Source organism: Melanerpes formicivorus, unplaced genomic scaffold, assembly GCF_026170545.1.
Source record: "Melanerpes formicivorus ecotype bairdi unplaced genomic scaffold, bMelFor1.0.p_v2 SCAF_16, whole genome shotgun sequence".
Classification (NCBI taxonomy): Eukaryota; Metazoa; Chordata; class Aves; order Piciformes; family Picidae; genus Melanerpes; species Melanerpes formicivorus.
This window is the reverse complement of record NW_027142368.1, coordinates 11,511,187-11,529,707: the sequence shown is the minus strand read 5'-3', so window position 1 is coordinate 11,529,707 and position 18,521 is coordinate 11,511,187. Positions and strand designations below refer to the sequence as shown.

General features: G+C 42.3%; 1 protein-coding gene across 1 annotated transcript in view; it reads left to right on the top strand.

Annotated features, from left to right (window-relative positions):
* The window catches only part of SERGEF (secretion regulating guanine nucleotide exchange factor), a 144,592-nt gene that overhangs the window by 70,738 nt on the left and 55,333 nt on the right, over positions 1-18,521 (top strand). The window contains exon 10 of the mRNA XM_068148112.1: positions 13,745-13,781. Within this exon, the coding sequence (XP_068004213.1) occupies positions 13,745-13,781 (37 nt within the window). The remainder of the gene's footprint in view (positions 1-13,744; positions 13,782-18,521) is intronic.

Genomic DNA, 18,521 nt, shown 5'->3' with positions numbered 1-18,521 from the left:
CAGTGTATGACATTCTGATCAGGAAATTATAAAGACACAAAATGACAACAAACCAACCCAAGCCACTAAGACATGGAAAAGACACTTAAAAAAACAATAAATACAAACTGTCTGCAAGAGATCCTAGAAATATCACTGTAAATGGAAGTCTTTGTGTGTTTCCAGTGCAGCCATGCCTATTAAAAAACAACAGCAGACCTTAGGCAGGTGACATGGTTTAACTCTTAGCTTCATGCAGTTGCTTGCACACTCCCCTGAATGGGATGGAGAAGAGGATTGGAAGGGTAAAAGCGAGAAGATTCATGGGCTAAGATAAAGGCAGTTTAACAGGTAAAGCAAAAGCCAAGCATACAAGCAAAGCTTGTTTTTACATGTTCCTATTGCTTTTGTTAGGTCAAGACATTGAGTCTTTCTTTTTATGGGTACTTGCCCTTTTTTCTCAACAGCATCAGGATGAAAGTGTAAAATGTGATTGGTCTGCATGGAAAGCTGACCATACCAGCTCCCACTCCAAACCAGTCTGACTTCTTGCTGTTTTTCCTTGCTGTTACACATTGAAAAAGTATTTCTGGTGAATTGGCCAGTGATGCTAGATAGTTCCCCTGAGAGATTCCAACTAAGTTAGAGTCTATCTGTATATGTGAACAGTCTAAATGATTCGTTTGGGTATCCAGAAATATTTATTATGCTGTACCTGACCACAGTAAATTTTATCTGTCTCAGCCTTGCCCATTTATCACGTTTTATTAGCTGCTTCTGGAGTTTTGATTCATTCTCAACTCTGAATGAATTCACATTGCAGGCCCTTTACTATCCATCCTGGTTCTTCTGTAGGTGCTTTTCAATAACGTGTGTGATGTCTTTAACATAGATGGAGCAAGGGATTCCACTGTTGAAAGCAGGATCCCTCCTCAAAAACACAAACCCAGATTGCCACATGGTAAATGCCAGGTATTTGCAGTCAGTGTGCAAGCAGCTGTGAGCACTGAAAGTTATTCAAAACTTACTCTATTGAAGCTGTTGGTTTGGGGTTTTTTTATTCCAAAGGTATAAACAGCTCTGTCTGTGGTAGTGTTTGGAAATAAAAGTGAGAAGATTATTTGGTCTAACTCTGTATCAGTCAAACCTTTACCCTTCTCTAACTGTAGTGGTGAGAGCAGAATAAGATTCTGGTGAGCTGTAGTTCACAAATATTTTACTGTGCCTCATGCTCACACAAATGTCTGGTTTTGCATTAGCCTTTTTCCCTTTTTTTTTGAGGAACAGTGGGTTTATGGTTTAGTGGTCATGAGGTCTTGGGTGACAGGTTGGACTTAATGATCTTTCAGGTCTTTTCCAACCTTATTGATTCTTTGATTCTATGCCAGTCTGGCACTGTTGTGCAGTACTGCTACAATAAGGTTATTCATTTAAGAAAATTTGAGTACTGTGTCTAATTCTGGGCCCCTCACTTCAAGGAGGACATTGAGACTCTTGAACGTATCCAGAGAAGGGCAACAAGGCTGGGGAGAGGCCTCGAGCACAAGCCCTGCAAGGAGAGGCTGAGGGAGCTGGGATTCATTAGCCTGGAGAAGGGGAGGCTCAGGGGAGACCTCCTTGCTCTCTACAGCTACCTGAAGGGAGGTTGTAGCCAGGTGGGGCTTGGTTTCTTCTCCCAGGCAACCAGCACCAGAACACAGTCTCAAGCTGTGCCAGGGTAAGTTATAGGCTGGAGGTGAGGAGAAAGTTCTTCACAGAGAGAGTTGTTAGCCGTTGGGATGTGCTGCCCAGGGAGGTGGTGGAGTCACCGTCCCTGGAGGTATTGAAGAGGGGTTTGGACATGGCACCTGAAGCCATGGTTTAGTTGGTTGGACTTGATGATCTTCGGGGTCTTTTTCAACCTTATTGATTCTGATGCTATGATTCAAAGATAGGATCAGTGTATGAACTTAAACTAAGGACAAATTTGTAAGAACCTTTTGCCTTTTGAATTTCGTTGGAGTCCCATACAAGAGAAAAACATTTGTCTATCCTTTTTGCCAAAATGCCATACTTGACATGGCTGTCATAACCACAACTCCTCAGGAACTGGGCTTCACATCTCTCAAACTGTTTGTGTGGTTTTATCCCTGTCAGTTACTTATATTGTGGTGGAAATCTCCTGCTTTGGAGTGGTCTTATGGGAGCAAGTGCATTTTCAGTTTGTGATGATTCCAGGTCTATAGTCTCTTTATACTGTAAGTGGTTAAAGCCTTTATGCTTAGAGTTCTGCAGCTACTCCTCATCCGCTGGCTTCTTCATCGAGGAAATATTTGGTCCTGTGAATGACTGGCCTGTTTTTCACCCAATGGAGGCATCAGGAAATTGCTGGTGGCATGAACTTCAGATGGTTGGTATTGGATGATATCCATTCCCAGTAATGGATTATTGAGCAGAGTGGTGATGTGTATGATTTGGGGGAGAAAAGGTGATTTTCTTTTGTTTTCCTATAGGCACTGGCCACAACACATATAGGCAAATTCTTTGGATTAAAGCAGTGTGCACTTTGTTGGTCTTGTGAAACAACTCTTCACAATTAGACATGTTTATAAATGGGTCATAAGAAAAAATTGTCCCATAATGTGAATTGAATGAGCAGTCAGTGCATGCTTTGGCTTGTGCAGTGGGACACATCTCTCATCTTACTCTGTCCTTGTGGCATTTGATCCCCTGGCAGGACTGGGAGCCTTTGTACTTGAGCAGGCTGGTGTGCTCTTTGAGAAAACAAGAGAAGAAAAGGTCATTTGAAACTCGTGTGCTAGTACTGGTGTGAAAGAGCTGTGCCTCAAAGGTAGCAGGGATTGAAAGAGAGAAAGGAGTGGATATTGTGTGAGAGAGATGGTGCATAATAGAAGTGTCTTGAACTCAGGCAGCTGCTAGGTAAAAATAAACTGGAATGAGTGTGTGGTTTTAAAGAAGAATGCAGCTGAGATGAATGAATGGTTCTCCTGAAGATGAATAGCTGGAGGTCCATTGCTGGGCTGCCCAGCTTGCTTGGTGTCGGACAGCTGTGGTTTGTTTTCCAGCCCTGGAAAGAGCAGATGTGTTCTGACCTCACTCTGGTGGAGCAGCAGCAAGGGTCTGTGACATTTTCTTCTGTCTACTCTTGCTCTACAGCTGTTTACTTGAGCTAATGGATGGGTTTCTGACAGAATACACTCTGGCTTACTCAGAAAAGTTCAAGTCAGAACTTTGAAGGCTTTATGATTGACTGGTTATGAGGACAGGAACACAAGTAGTGTTCCCCTCTGTCCTTCCAGTTGCAAAGAATGATGAGGAGTACCTGATTCTGAGCCTGTTGTCACCAGCAGAGTTTGGGATTTTTGATCATGGGTTGATCTACAGGACACCAGACCTAGTGATGTCAGATGGGGTACCCCTGTCTCCAGAGGGACAAAAGAATCTTTGTGCAGGAGTTAGGAGGTTGCAGTGAGGTGGGGTTGGTCTCTTCTCCCAAGTAATAATCGATAGAATAAGAGGAAACAGCCTCACATTGCACCAGGGGAGGTTTAGGTTGGGTATTAGGGAATAATTTCTTCCCTATATGGTTGTCAAACCCTGGCCCAGGCTTCCAAGGGCAGTGCTGGAGTCCTCATCCCTGGAAGAATTTAAAAGCCATGTAGATGTGGTGCTGAGGGACATGGTTTAGTGGTGACCTGGCAGTGCTGGGTTAAGGGTTGGACTTGTTGATTTTAGAGGTCTTTTCCAACCTAAATGATTCTATGATTCTGTAGTTCAGCTTTGTAACAAAACTGCCTTTTGCCTCAGCCATGGGTTGTTTTCCTAATTCTCCCTTTGTGAGCAGCATTAAGGCTCAGTCTCTATATGAGTCATTACAAATGGTATCCTTAATTATCCAGAAGAGCTTTTCTATTCATTTTTTACATTGGACTCTTAGCAAGTTTACCTTTTATTTCCAGCAAGCTTGCTGCAGAGAGTTGTACTGTTACTAAGTGCTGCAGATACAGCGAATCCAGCACTGATGAGCAGAGTTACATGACACCCCAAAGGCATAAACACCATTTCTTCGGAGAGGTTAAGGAGCAGACAGCAAAATTCTTGACTTGTTATTTTTATATGAGGCTAACCCTTATGGAAGCTGCATGCCTGTAGCTCTGCTGGAAAGTAAATGAATCAAGAAAACTCTGCCTTCAAGTTAGGGTAGTTGGTGTGTGATAAATGTGTTTTGGTGCTCCCCCCCCCATTTATTTAGTGATATTATAGGAGTTGTTCTTAATGTGCTAGGGGGATTTTGACTACAAATTCAGTTAATACCATTTTTATTTTTACATGCCTATATGTGGGAGAGGGAGAGACAGTGAGGGTTGTGCTGGAAATCAGGCAAAGATTTGCATTCTTGAACAGCTGGTAGTTAATCTTAAATAGCATTTCCCAAAGGTGCTGGGTCCAATGGGGACACTTCAAATGATATTACACAGTAGTGCTTCAGTCCTTCCAGTAACCTGCTTATTTCTTTCAAAGGACATAAAGTGCTTAGAAGATGAAATAGTGGGTTTTACTCTTTCCAGTGACAGTGTATTTGTGTACTGCCAGTTTGTGCAAGCAGCAGTGCTCGCTGAGGTCTACAGGGCTAGCACAGAAATGAAAGGTCAGTCCAGCTGTGCATGAGAGCTTCCTTGAACATTCAGTAATTTCTCTGAAAATTAGTCTTCCTCCTGGTGCTAGATGTTTAAGAACTGACACATTCAAAATTTGATCATGGATTTGGATTTGTTTCTGGAAGAAGCAAAAAAGCCTCTGCACTTTAAAATAAGAGTAGTATTTCTTTAGAATGTCATTGATGATGTTCTTTTAATTATACTGCTAGGTATTTCAGAGGCATTTTTTAATGAAGGATAGTGTAGGTGACAAGCATGCAAACCAAAGAAATCTACATGCTAGGAAAAAAAAAAAAAGAGTTCTAGAGAGTCAACAGGGTCAGATCTCACATCAGTGAGGCCAGTTCCCTCAGGGTTAATCAAGTGATGGCTTGTTTTGAGGAAGTATGGCCCCAGCCATGGCCACACCAGCAGCACTTACCTCCTTTAAGGGGGTCTTTCAGGGCCAGTGTTTATCTGTTCACAATATCTAAATAGAATGCCCAGAGACTCTGTTGGCTGAGGGTATGAACTTTCTGAGGAGTGCTATTTTTCCTGTCAGCTCTACAAAAATGCACAGCTTTGGGCTATTGTGTAACCTTGCAGGCTGTGTGTGCTGAGTTCTCTGCAATTTCTTCTTTTAATGCAGAATTGCAGGGAGAGAGTTGCAATAACACCAGAGGTAAGGGAGAGCTCAGTTCCCACGATATGCACAGCTGATTGCTCTGTGGTTTTCTCCACCTTCACTCCAGAAAATATTCTAAAGAGTTTAAATCCAATGGACTGTTCAGTGTCAAGGCATGAGCTATGCAGCCCAGATTCTGCTATACATCCATAAAGGGACCTTGGAAATGTTTTTGTTTGCTGGGTTGGTTTTTTTCCCGTAGATTTTGCTGGTTTGTTGCCAAATAAGGCTTGCTCACATGACTTTTATTCTAAGTCTATAAAATGTGGGATAATGATATGTACTTTAACAGAATGTTTGCCTGCAATCATTGTTTGTAACAGAATCATTCATTTCATGAAGTTCACAGTACTAGAAATTAGCACATTTGGGTAGGTAATGCTGACATTTGTATGCTGTAATGAACATTTTTCTTTTTGCTGTTTGCATGTAAAATAGCATAGGGAGCTTCTTTTGGCATGCTACAAGCTACAGTTCTTGACCTGAAAGCATCAAAATAATCTGGTGGTAAGGATGTGTATGGTGATGGCACAGGCAGATCAGTGTGTGAAGAGGGCTTGAAACATTTTTGTTTCTGTGGCCTTAGCTTCTTTCATTTCCTCAGACAAATTGGGTTTCGTGGGCCTCGATTAAGGCCCAGAGTAAGCCCAAATAGATTTTCAGGTATTCATCTTAGGGCCTCTCATTCTACATGAGAGAGGCATAGAAACTGTAAGGAGCTGGGAATTGTGGCTGAAACAATCTACATCAGAATCATTTTGAGAAAAATGGTGAAGAAGTTCCCCCTGGGTGAAATGCACATCTGATGAAGACCCCATTCCTCCAGTTCATATCTGTATGTGGACAGAGATGCCTGTAAAGTTAGTGAGGGTTTTGGCCTCATGGGATTTGCACTGCACAGAGGGGTTTGGGAGGGTGTACCTATGAGCTCTCAGGGCCTGTGGCTCAGGTCTTGGTTAACAAAAATGGACAATTTTGACTAGTGGTGCTGAGAGATATGGAAGTGATGGAGCTTGACTTCGCAAGAATGAAAGATGCTTATACTTTCTGAATCCCAAAGAAGGGAGGCAACTGTCTGAAGAAGGATATGAGAACTAATTGGAAAATCTTCAGGCAGTGGAGAACCAGCTGACCTTGCTGACTTGTAAAGATTTTTATCTCACTTGTCTTGGCAACATTCCTGTCATTCTACTAAAACCTAACCCCACTGGGTGTTCTTACAGGCACCTCAGCAACTTTTGTATTGTCCTCAGGTCTTCTGACAATGAGTGGTTTTCTTGTTGGTGGACATGGATCTTACTTTGTCTTGACATCTCAATCCATCTCAATTTGAGGCAGACAGTACAGAGCTAAGATTTTCAATCTGACCACACCTGCCTTCAAGTAAACTTTGTGAGTGCTGTGATGTAAACCTTCTGTGGGAATGCTGACTGCTTTAACAACTGGCTTTTCTTTCCTCCTTTCATTTTTATCCCTTGTGCCTCATCTCTTTGTTGACAGCCTTATGTGTCTGTGGTGCTTCCCTCCTGATGTTAAAAAATTGGTTGGCTTTTGGTAATGTGTTTTTGGGGTTTGTGTCTGTTTGTGGGAGGTTTTTGTTATTGGATTGGCTTGAGGTTTCTTTATTTGCTTCGAAATTACAACTGATTCCATCTCCTGAAAGCACTTTGAGACCCAAGCTGCACCAACTGGAGAAGCTCAACTGCTTCCTTTTAGCTGCAGGAAGCTGTTCCTGGAAGCATGGTGCTCAGTGAGTTGGTGGATGGCATAGCGTTTTCTTGTCTATGGTTGGTGTTACAGAGAGGGAACACATGCAGAGACTTATATGTAAGTCAGTTATGGCATGGTGGACACAAAGGCAAGATCTTGGAGTTGGCCAGCTGGCTTTTGGATGACTGCAAGACAGTTGTCAGGGCAGGATTTTGAATTATTAGAGGTGGGTGGAGAGGAAAGGGAAATGCTGCATGGGGAAAAGGCACTTTGTGTCTTGCACTAGAAAAGTGAGGCAGGCTTTGAGATTAGTTTTAGGCAGGGAGGTCATAGATCATAACTCCAGAAGCTATCAGACTTGATGATCTCCAAGGTCTTTTCCAACCTGGTTAATTCTGTATTCTATTCCATATAGAATTCAAAAATGTTTCTTTTGAAAGTGACTCCATCTTGCTTCCTGTCTTCCTCCACGCTTTTAAGTGGCACATTAGCTTTTTGTCAGGTGTGTCATGAAGAAGAATGTTTTATTCCAGACCTTAGTACACAGGCTTCAGTTTAAATCCTACTGTGAGGTTTTTTTGCTGTAGTGGAAAGTAAAGCTATGTGCAAAACAAAAAGCCAATCACACAAGAACGAAAAATCCACCTTGATAGGCTCAAATAGATCCTGGATTAGATCTAATCTAATCTATTATTAGATTGACACGTAAAAAGTATTTTCTGAACTCACTTTTCAACTGATAGAGCCAGGAACATATTCAAAGTGCAGTTCCCTGGTGAGGTTGTACTGGTTTGCTGCTAACATGTGTTGCATTAAGCTGCACTTAGTCTTCTGCTTGCCAAGGAATGTGACTAGGTTATCAAGATGCTCTCTTATCAATCAGGAGTCAAATGATCCAGAGGAGGAACACAGAGTTCCTAGCAAAGGATCATTGGAAGCAGGACAGCTTTGCTAATTAGATTCATTTTATTTTCTTTTCTTTTTTCACATCAGTAGGATTCTGCATACAAATGCAGTTGGACAGAGAGTGTCAAACAGTACAAATCATTGTTACGATACATTAATCAAGGGCATGGAAGAACAGCTCTGGGGGAGAAGATTCCCCTGTCTTACGTAAGCTTTGATCTGCAGTCTCTCGGTCACCTCGTCTCCTTCCATTAGGACTTCTGAGCCCAGAAGAAAGAACATTTTCTCTCTTCTGACCCTGGCAATTTCCTCACAATGAAATGTGTCTAAAGGCGTGAGATGCTGTGGTTTTTAAGGTCCTGGATAAAAGGGCTTATGTGCACATACCTTCAATGGTTTCCTTCCCTTATATGAGCACTCCCCTGCTCAGCTCCCCCCTAAAGCTACGCTTTTGTGCAATTAAACTTTAGAAATGGTAGCAACGAGAGTCAGGATGCAACTCAAACATCGTGTCTTCATGCATCCTTAAGGATGTATTTTGTATGTCAGGCTCTTATCCCTGGAAAATGAGGGAAGTCTCTGTACCCTGGAATGTAATTACACTGTAGGTAATTAACATGCACTCACAGAATAGGAAGCCAAAAATAAATGGCTTTGGGGTCCTTTGTTGTACTGACCAGGCACCCTAACGTTGAGATGCTTGTATATTTCCATCTGCAATCACCCTTGTTAGTCCAGCTCCCTCTGCCTCTTGCCTGCAGACCCCCCCATGCAGTCCCTCTGCTGCAGCAGTGGGCTGACTTTGCCTGCAGTTCTGACTTGATATTTATCCTGATGGGTTGCACAACAGATCCTCAGTCAGAGCCCTGGGAGAAAAGAAAAGAAAGGAAAGAATAGCCTTGTGGTCAAGGTACTAGTCTGAAACATGGATTTTTATACACTTTGTCAGACTTGTTTTGTAATAGAGCTCGTAAGTCCCTTAGGGGCTGCCTGTCAAAAGGTATTTTGTCTCTTAATTACCTTTTGAAATCAGTGAGAGGCTGTGTCTAAATATCTACATGAGTTTTATCCTGTACATTTTTGTTTACAGCCTACAAAAGAAGGAACATGACTTTCCTACCTCACAAGGCTGTGGGGGAGCAAAAGGGGGATAGTTAATCTCAGAGAAACCTCTGCCCTGGATATAAGAGGGAGGCACTCTGTATTTACCCCCTCCTCTCTTCCCTGATAAAATCTCCTTCAGTACATAACCACCTCTTCCTAATATGCACACACACATTGAGGTCTGCAGACCTTTCTTGTATGTATATATCTCTATGCACACGTATCTGGAGGAATGCATATATAAAAAACAGGAAATATTATTCTTTTAATACTATAATTTAAATACATTTTAAAAAGTCAAATACTTTTGTGTGTGTGTATATATAATTATATTTTTTTTATACTCAATCAATTTGGTTTTGTTAGGGCAGGGAGATAAGCAGATCTGCAGGCTGCAGAAAGCAGTTGATGTTTTGCCCAGAGTCAGTGGTTGCTGGGCTAAGGACTTTCCTCACCATCCATGCAGCTTATGTCCTGACTATGTATGATCAATAAAATGCTGGTCCCTTGGCTGCTTCTCACCACATGTGTTAAATCTGGAGGGATGGATGGATCTGAACTACAACCATTGCTAGGTGGAAAGCAGCTTGCTAACATAGTTTGAGGGAAGAAACAATTTATCTGTGGTTGAAAGGACACAGATAATAAGGCAAAGAAGTTCTGGGTGAAATGCTCCCTAAGCCTTCTTTTCCTGCCTCACAGGCAACTGTAAAGTGCTTTGAGATCATTTATAGAGAGCTCACAATACCCTTACACAACTCTCAATTTTTCCTGTAAACAGAGAAGAAACTGTAATAGGAAATGTTTCTGTGCGGGGTCATGTTCCTTAGGCTCACAGAAGGCTGCACTGCCTAGCAGTCATTGGTTTGTCTTTAAGATGAGTGATTTTTTTTACCAATTAAAATAGAATGTAAAAATATTGCCCAATTAGAAAGCATTATAGTGTGTTTATAAGTACCCTTGAATGTACTTATCCACTGGGAGCATGCAGATGTCTGTTGGAATTTAATTTCTCTGCAGCTTGTTGGGGGTGGGGACAGAAGAGAAGTAGCCAGAAAATGATGGCTGCTGCAGTAAATACCAGCCTTCTCCCAGTGACCTGTGCTGACTGCAGAGTTTATTACATCTAATGTAAGCATAAAACATCTGCTCAGTGATGCTGTTCTCCAGCTGCTCTGTATTGGTACCAGCAAATTATGTGTTCTGGGCTGTTTGTTTCCTGTTGAGGGGAGTCACGAGGAAAAGGAGGTGTCACATTTTAAAGCTTGTGGTAAAATAGTTGTTACGAAATCCCTTCAAGGCTCTTTAAGCACTGCCAGCCTTGTTTCACCTCAGTAGTGTGATCCCTTCTGAGCTCCAGAGTCATAGGTGTCCAGGCCAGCAGGAATCCCGTGGGTGGATGATGTAGCCTCTAGCAGGCAGCGTGGATGATGAGTAAGGCTGTTGTTTCAGAAAGCTAACTTTAGAGCCCCCTAAGGGTGTGTTTGACTGATTTCCTACAGGAAACTCCAAATAAGTGTTGGCAGGTGGTGACACCCTGTGCTAAGGCAGAGGTGGTGAACCTGGTGCTCTCAGTCTAGCACATTCTTCTTTGGAGCACAGCACTGCTGCTACCATGTGGTGTGTGCTGTGCTTCCATGAGGCCATCAAAGGTGAATCCGGGACACTGCCTTCAGAAGCTTGTCGTTGAGTTTCGTTTCAGCTGTTAGCAAAGCTGGCACTTCCACTGAGGTGGCTTTCACCCATCCCAAGGGTGTGCAGCAGCACTACTTATGGTGCTTTGCAGTGTGTTTTACCCCATCAGGCCACAGCTGCAGTGAGTGGATTTGCATGCCATACTGCCTCTGAGTGGCTGTCATGGGGGCAATGCCCCAGAGCGGGCCAGTCTCTGCCATACAGCAATTCCTGGCCTGGTTGGTATCCAGAGCAGTTTGACTGACTCCCTTACAACCTGGAGAGGGGTCTCTGAGCAGTGGGCAGAATGCCAGCTATATGAACAGAGTACAAAGCTGTTTGGGGACACCAACCTTCTTTTATCTGGTTTCCAGGCTCTGTAGTTGCTGCTATTGTGTATAGGAAGAAAGCGCTTTGAGTCAGGGGATGTTTTCTATTCTACACAACATCTTGTTTGTTTGGTTTGGGGGGTTGGGGGGGCTTTTGTTTTGTTTGATTATTTGTTTTGTGGGTTTTTGGTTGTGTGGTGTTTCTGAAGGGTTTCCTGGCAGTAAGTACAAACCACCAACCGAGCAGCTCTTTTGTACCAATGCTTTTGAACCTGTGCCTGTGTGAGTGTATTCCCTAGGGAAGCAGCTGAGACAGGATTATTCACACCTCTGGTAACATTTATTTATTTTATTAGCAGCAGCTTCAGTTTCTCAAATTTTCAGCACTTGGTGAAGATGCAGAATTTGCTTTTTTGCTAGAAAGCCTTTACATGTGTTTCCATGTGTGGATCTTGTTTCCATGGCATCAGCCATTAAGCTGGAGAAGCATTGGTGGGAGCATTAACCAGTGAAGAGGCATTAGGAAGCAGCCCTGCTCCCATGTAAGGCTCTGACTTGTGGTGAGGATAATGATATGGGATGCACTGAGGGGTTCTCTATTTTAACAGTCAGGGGTTGAAGTTTGCCCCTCTGAAATACTGTGGAGTAGAAGATTTGATGCAGCCTTGCTATTTAATACACTTGCAAAGGCATTGCTTGTCCTGCTGTTTTATCTTGGATTTTTCTGAAGATGAGGCTGTGCTGTGACTTGAATTATCTTTCCTGCCTTGTTTCCCAAATGCTTTAATGGATATTAAAGCTAAGCTCCTCTATCCTGGAGAGTCTGTTTTGTCTTCCTTGCCATTGTTTTGTTAGGAAGGCACTGTCCCACTCATGGTGTGGCTATGTTGTGAGGAGCAGTGTTCGCAGTATTTAGTTGTAGCACAGCTGCTCAAACCCAGTCGGTGTGTCAGTCTTGGGTATCTCTTTTCTACCAAATACTCAAGCACAATGAGCTGAGTAGAAGGGCTGTTTTGTTAACTTCTGTGGTTTTATGTTGTGCAGACACTGAGGTGATTGTAGCAGTTTCTCTGGCCATAAAACCAATAAAGTTATGCATGCATAAAACCATGTAAAATGTTGATGGTGTGGACTTCTATTTTTTTTAATATAATTGAGCATATACTTCTGGTTTATATTTTATCATTGCAAATGTACTTTGAAGAAGCAGAAGAATGTGCTTATTAATTTTATCCAGCTCAGTAGCTCGTGTAATGGGCAAGTAGGTGTAAGACAGTGAACCAGATACAGGATTTTGAGGGGATTGCTTGTGTTTTAATTTAGAACTTGAGGGCACTCAGCAGAGTAACCTTGTGTAAGCTGCTGTCCCTTACGTCAGACCGTTATGCCAGCAGTGACATTGTGAAGTAATTCAATGGGGAAGACGAGCCCTTGCGGTAGGGCAGCAGGCTGCTCTCTGTGCTTGCATTGCCATCACTTGTGAAGAACTTTTGAAAGCTTGATGAGTTCTACTATGTGATAGATGCTAACGCAACTTAAACACGTGCCATGCTCACAGCAGCTGCAAAGAAAACACACTGTGAGTTTGCTTTGAAAAGAAAGTCGTAACTGATTTCCATCCCTAATGAGCTGGGAAGAAAATGTTTCCATTAGTTTCTTTCTTTTCTTCTGCAGCTTTTAAAAATTCAACCAGCCTCCTGCTAACAGAAAAGTTGAGTTCTGGGGTGTTTTTTCATCGTTCTAGACAAATGACCGCAGGGATCATATCACTTCATGTTTCTCACACTAAGCCTGTGTGTTCTGTATAACACAGCCTGAATACTGCCTGTGCAGTTACAGTATCACAGTATAACTAAGGTTGGAAAGGACCTCGAGGATCATCGAGTCCAACCTATCAACACAGACCCCATGACTAGACCATGGCACCAAGTGCCACGTCCAATCCCCTCTTGAACACCTCCAGGGATGGTGACTCCACCACCTCCCTGGGCAACCCGTTCCAATGATGAATTACTCGCTCGGTGAAGAACTTTCTCCTCACCTCGAGTCTAAACCTCCCCTGGCACAGCTTGAGACTGTGTCCCCTTGTTCTGGTGCTGGTTGCCTGGGGAGAAGAGACCAACCCCTTCCTGGCTACTACCACCTTTCAGGTAGCTGTAGAGGGCAATGAGGTCACCCCTGAGCCTCCTCTTCTCCAGGCTAAACAATCCCAGCTCCCTCAGCCTCTCCTCATAGGGCTTGTGTTCAAGGCCTCCCACCAGCCTTCACCAGTTCTTCAGGGATCACCTGGAAAAACAGCTTGGAGAAAGGAAATGGAAATCTTCATCACCCTTTGGATTTGCAATATGGCTCTGATCTTGCAAAGGTTCAATCTACATTTGGTCTGTGCTCATGAATAGCCTTGCTGGAGGTTTGTCTAGGGCGTGATGTTTTGCAGCTTTGTGGCCAGTCTTGGTCCTAAGGATTGAAATACCAGGGGTGGCTGCATTGTGAGGAGAAATTGCCTGTTTATTAACAGAACAAACGTACCTCCCTGCCACCAAGCCCTCGAGTAAGAATACAAATGAAGTTTTGTTTAGAATTGAGAGGACTTCAGCCTTGATTTTACATCCTACAAATTGTAGTTGTTTGTGTGAGGTTATTTTTCATTCCCTGCCATAACTGTGGTTGTCTTTCTACTGGCAAGGGGGTTCTCTTACTCATTCATATTTCTTTTCCAGGTCGCGTGTGGCTCAGAGCATAATCTGGCAGTAGTTGGTAAGTAGCTTAATTTTATATCAAATCCTCTCACCTTTTTTTCACTTTTAAGTTCCATAAGATGAAAGAAAAGCACAGACAGCAAACATACTGGGTGATTAAGGGCATTGTGTGCAGCTGAAAGGAGGAAAGTAACATACAGATGCGGAGGAAGAAGAGGAGAAACCAGCAGCATAAGTGGTGATGACAGAAAGGTGCCCTTGTTGACCAGCCCCTGTAAGGAGAGAAGGGCTGATGGATGTAGCAGCAAAATATATTGCAAAGTGCTGTGGCCTGTTTTAGAATGGAGCCATTGCAACGATTTAGGCTGCAGGTTCAAAGTGGCATCTGAGCTTGAAGCTGGTCAAAAGTGTCTTTAACATGGGAATTTTCAGTGAGGAAAAAAGTCCTGGCTCTTTTGTTGTTCAACTATTGGAAAGTCTTCAAAATGTCAGTCAGTGGTAGTTAGGTCAGGTTCTTTAGTGCATCTTAGCATAATGAAGCTGTTGTAATAATGATGAAAGTACAAGGAAGCTAATGTCAGGGGCAAAATTGAATTTTGTGTACTAATTCCAGGAACAATTAGATTCTTGCTTTCAAGTGATGAGTTGATAACTGGAGTTTGATACATGATTGCTGTTACTTATAATTACGTGTTTAAGATGATTTCTAACTGTAGATTTTCTAGTCCTTTATAAAGGAGGTCAGTGTAATTATCCCTCCTAATAGGGTGAGAGAGATGAAGAAAGGAAATCTGTGCTAACCAGAGCTGGAAACGAAATGGCCTTCCAACTTACAGTCCAGCACTCCATCCACACAGACATTTTTGATTGCCATGACTAATTCATTGAGATATTATTGAAGAATTTCCTTAAGTCTAGAGTGATAGGTGTGGAGAAATCAGCTATTTGGAATGCAGCCTGCGTTCCATGTCCTAATTTTTAAGGTGTTTATTTAACTTGAAGTCTTAACAGTTTCATTAAGTGGCCACAGAGGTGGAGTTCTGTATCTGTAGTATATTTTCAGATGTCACAGAATCCCAGCGTGGTGGGGCTTGGAAAGGACTTTTGGGGATTATCCTGTCCAACCCCCTTGCTAAAGCCTGTTCACATATAGATACTCTGTAGTGTATTTTCTAATTGTCCTTCTACCCCTTGTGGTGAACTTCTTGAGTTTATGGCTGGATTTAAGAAAAGATTTTTCCTTTACCTTGTCCCTGCTTGTTCAGTGTCACGTGCCTGTGTTAATTGTCAGGCTGGTGCCTCTGAATGTCGACTGAAGAGCAATCTGAAGAATCACATTGTGTTTCTTGCTGAATTGATGAAGTGAAAGTGTACTGCTAGCAGATTCCTCAGTGTGCATGAAAGCAAAGCATTGAACAACCTCCTTATGTCCTTTGAGCTTTCTGTCTTCTAGGCAGAAATCTCTGGGAAAAGTGTGTAGGGGAAAGAAATTCTAGGAGGGAAAAAAAGTTAAAATAAAGTAAGACTTTTGCATATGTAGAGAACATCTTATTCTCGTCTAAGCTGCTGTGCTCATTGAATTCAAGAGGAAAATGATCAATGGTGGAGGCAAGTCAATTTGAAGGACAACAGAGATGTGATGCTGTTATTTTTTTCAAACTAAAGAACTATGACAGATTTTATTTCTGCAATGAATTTTTACATATGCTTTTAGAACATTTTGTGGTAGGATTCTTCTGATTATTTGTCAATTTGAGTTCAAACCTGTCAACAGTTACATTCCTTAAAGATACCATCACACACCACATTGCCGTAAATATGTCTCCTTGAGTGTGCAATTTTCTGATAGCATCATTCAAGCAGAGTTTATTTAGGACAACCATATCATCAGTTTATTTCTTAATCAGTAAATGCCTAGATAACTGACTTCTGGGCTGAACTAACTCGAGTTTAATATGAAAAGCAAGCCTTTAACAGTGTAATATTCAAGTCCCTCTTTCTGGTTGTCTATACAAATGCCTTTGTGCTTTTTTTGTTGCATCCCCTTTTAAATAGAAACGTTTTTAAAACAGAGAGGCTAGATTTATGATTCATTTCACAAGTGCTGAAGCAGTGTTCCAATCATCTTGCTGATGATACAAACTGATTTGTAGGGCTAGCAAGCAGTTAGTTTTTTCATGTTGCTTTATATAGTCTGCCTGCATTTGTACGGTTCAGCTATTTGAGTTCTCTGTTCTTGCTTTCTTCTACCAGAGTCAGTGAAAATTTGGCTGTTCTCTTCACTGTAATGGCAGTGACTCCTTTTTCATGGGTAAATTGGAAGAAAAACAGTTTTCATTTGACCACGAGGTAGATGTTTGATATAAAGGGAAAGGATGTACAGGATGCCTCCTGAGATACCTTCATTGATAAACTTTAAGTGCTAGAAGTAATAATTAGTACATGAAAAAATGTAAACATCTTCACTTCTAGCTCTTGGTGTGAAAATAGCTTTCACTTGCAAACAGAAATCCCAGCTTAGTAATAAAAACCCTTGCACTTTTTACCTTAATCAAGGATTAATCATCATGGGAGCCAGCCTATATTTGATAGAAAACCAGGAATAGTTATTTAATAAATGTTGTATAACATCTCATATCTGAAAAACATCTGTCAACACTGAAAACTGTGTGTGCACTTAGCACCACAGAGGCTGTATTTCCAACCTGAGTGCGATAGCTGTGCCATGCAGCACTCAATGTCATGATATTAAGACAGAACCTTTGAATGACTGAAGCACACAGTGGAACTAAATCACTGTGAGAAAGTTGAACTTTTCCAGGGTTAGGAATCTAGGAGTTTTTTTTCCAATGCTGACAAAGTAAGGAGGTTTGATACTTACCCTAAAAAAGTATGTGATTAAAAATGGTATTCAAGAAGGCTCTTATCAGGTTCCTGCCCTGCTCCCCACTAAGACTTTGATCCTCCTTTTTAAAAGAAGAGTTACCCTTTCAGAGAACACGTAGCAAGCCACATGCAGCTTGTGTAGTGCTGCAGCTTAATGAAGCAATATTACATATGCAGAAGCAGAGTTGCTATAAAGTGTGTGCATATCTTGACTATGCTGCAAGCAGAGGGCACAGAACAGAATGCCTTGAAGAGCCCCCAAAGGCAAATGTCTTATTTTAATAAAAATTAAGCCCAGAAAATTTATTCAGTAGTAAAAAAGGAAAAAAAAAATCATTACAGAGGTGACACTTCTGTAATCTGGCTCCCTCAAACTGTGATAAAACATCATATCCCTTTTCTAGCCTTGTCCTTAGTCAGTATTTTGACCTGTGTAAAGCAATAAAAGTCCTCTCAAAGACAGGTACTGGAGGATGTGTAGGGAGATGTACTTATTTTAGGAGCTTATTAGCTTCAGTGGAAATAAGTATTTTTTAAAGCAGCCTTCAAAGGGGAATTGAGGTCCTCTTGACTGTACACTTAAAAGCAGTCATTTCTTACCTAGTCTGAGCATGCCTGCAGTAGTGCAGTGGCTGACACCAAGTTTCATTGGTGATTTTTCTGCTAATGCCATGGGTAGCTTGGGCCCATAGTATTTTTGTATGTTTGGAGGAGAAAGGCATGGATCTTCCTAGTAAATATTGTCTGTTGACTTGTGAATGCTGACTTCTGCTCAAGGCTGTGTTACTTTCTTGCATGGAGGATTTAAAACTGCCTTCAGTGAGAGAGTCCACAAATGCCAGCTTTGATACCTCTTTGTTGTGACCCACACCGCAGGGCCACTGTCAGTGCAGGTGATGGTGGTGTAACAGTGTCTGGAAGAAGAAATGTGGCTTTAGGATTACTGTTGTTGTCCAGTTACTCCATGGTAAGTTTAATAGAAGAACAGCCTTTGTAGAGGAAGTTAAGATAAATGATCCCTCCATTCAAATGCCAGGTTGTGCTTCAAATGCCCTGAACTGGAAAGTGCAACAATATTAGAGGGGCAGTAAAAGAATTATTATTCCATGATCTATTAACATTTGATATATCTGTTCTTATGCTGAAAGAACATAGTGATTGTGAGCTGGAAAATAAGTGATCAAAGTGATCCCAAAATTAGGGAGGTGATTACACATCCTAAACTGGCGGTGATGTTAATGGCATCCCCAACACTTTCGTTACACATTTTGTAATAAGGAAGCTGAAGAGTTCTTATGGAGGAACCTCTGCCTCTGAACTAGGGAGGTTACACTCTTCTGGTGAAGTCCCACTATTCCAACTAAATCATTGTATAAAGCATCAGTAGAGGAAGCAGCATAAAAGCTTATGAAATGCATATTTCTCTGGCAGAGTGAGCACCAATGGGCAAGGGGCCGGTGTGCGCTGACGGACGGCGCTCTGCGTCACGCTGACAGCGCTGTGGAGATGTTGGCAGCAGCCCTGCACGGGGTGGCGGGAGTCGTGTGTCTGACATTCCCTCCTGGGGGACTCAGCAGGCTGTCATCAGGGGAAAAAGCAGGAATTCTTTCTCTTGCGTTTCATGCCACTGTAGTGTTCGGAGGAGTCTGCAGCACACACAGTGGAGGGCACTGGTGTTCAGCAAGGATTCTCGATCTGCTAGGCTACGGCTTTATTTATTATGCATGAAAAACCCCAGTGCAGGCAGGGTCTCTATTGTAAAAGCTTCCTGGCAGACCAGCGTGGAGTCATGTTGCAGCATGCTGGCTCTTTGCATTGCAGCACTAATCACATTCTCTGCTTATTAAAGGACACCTGGCAGGACTTCTACTAACCATCACTGTTGTCATTTTCATGGGGGTTATATGTCGAC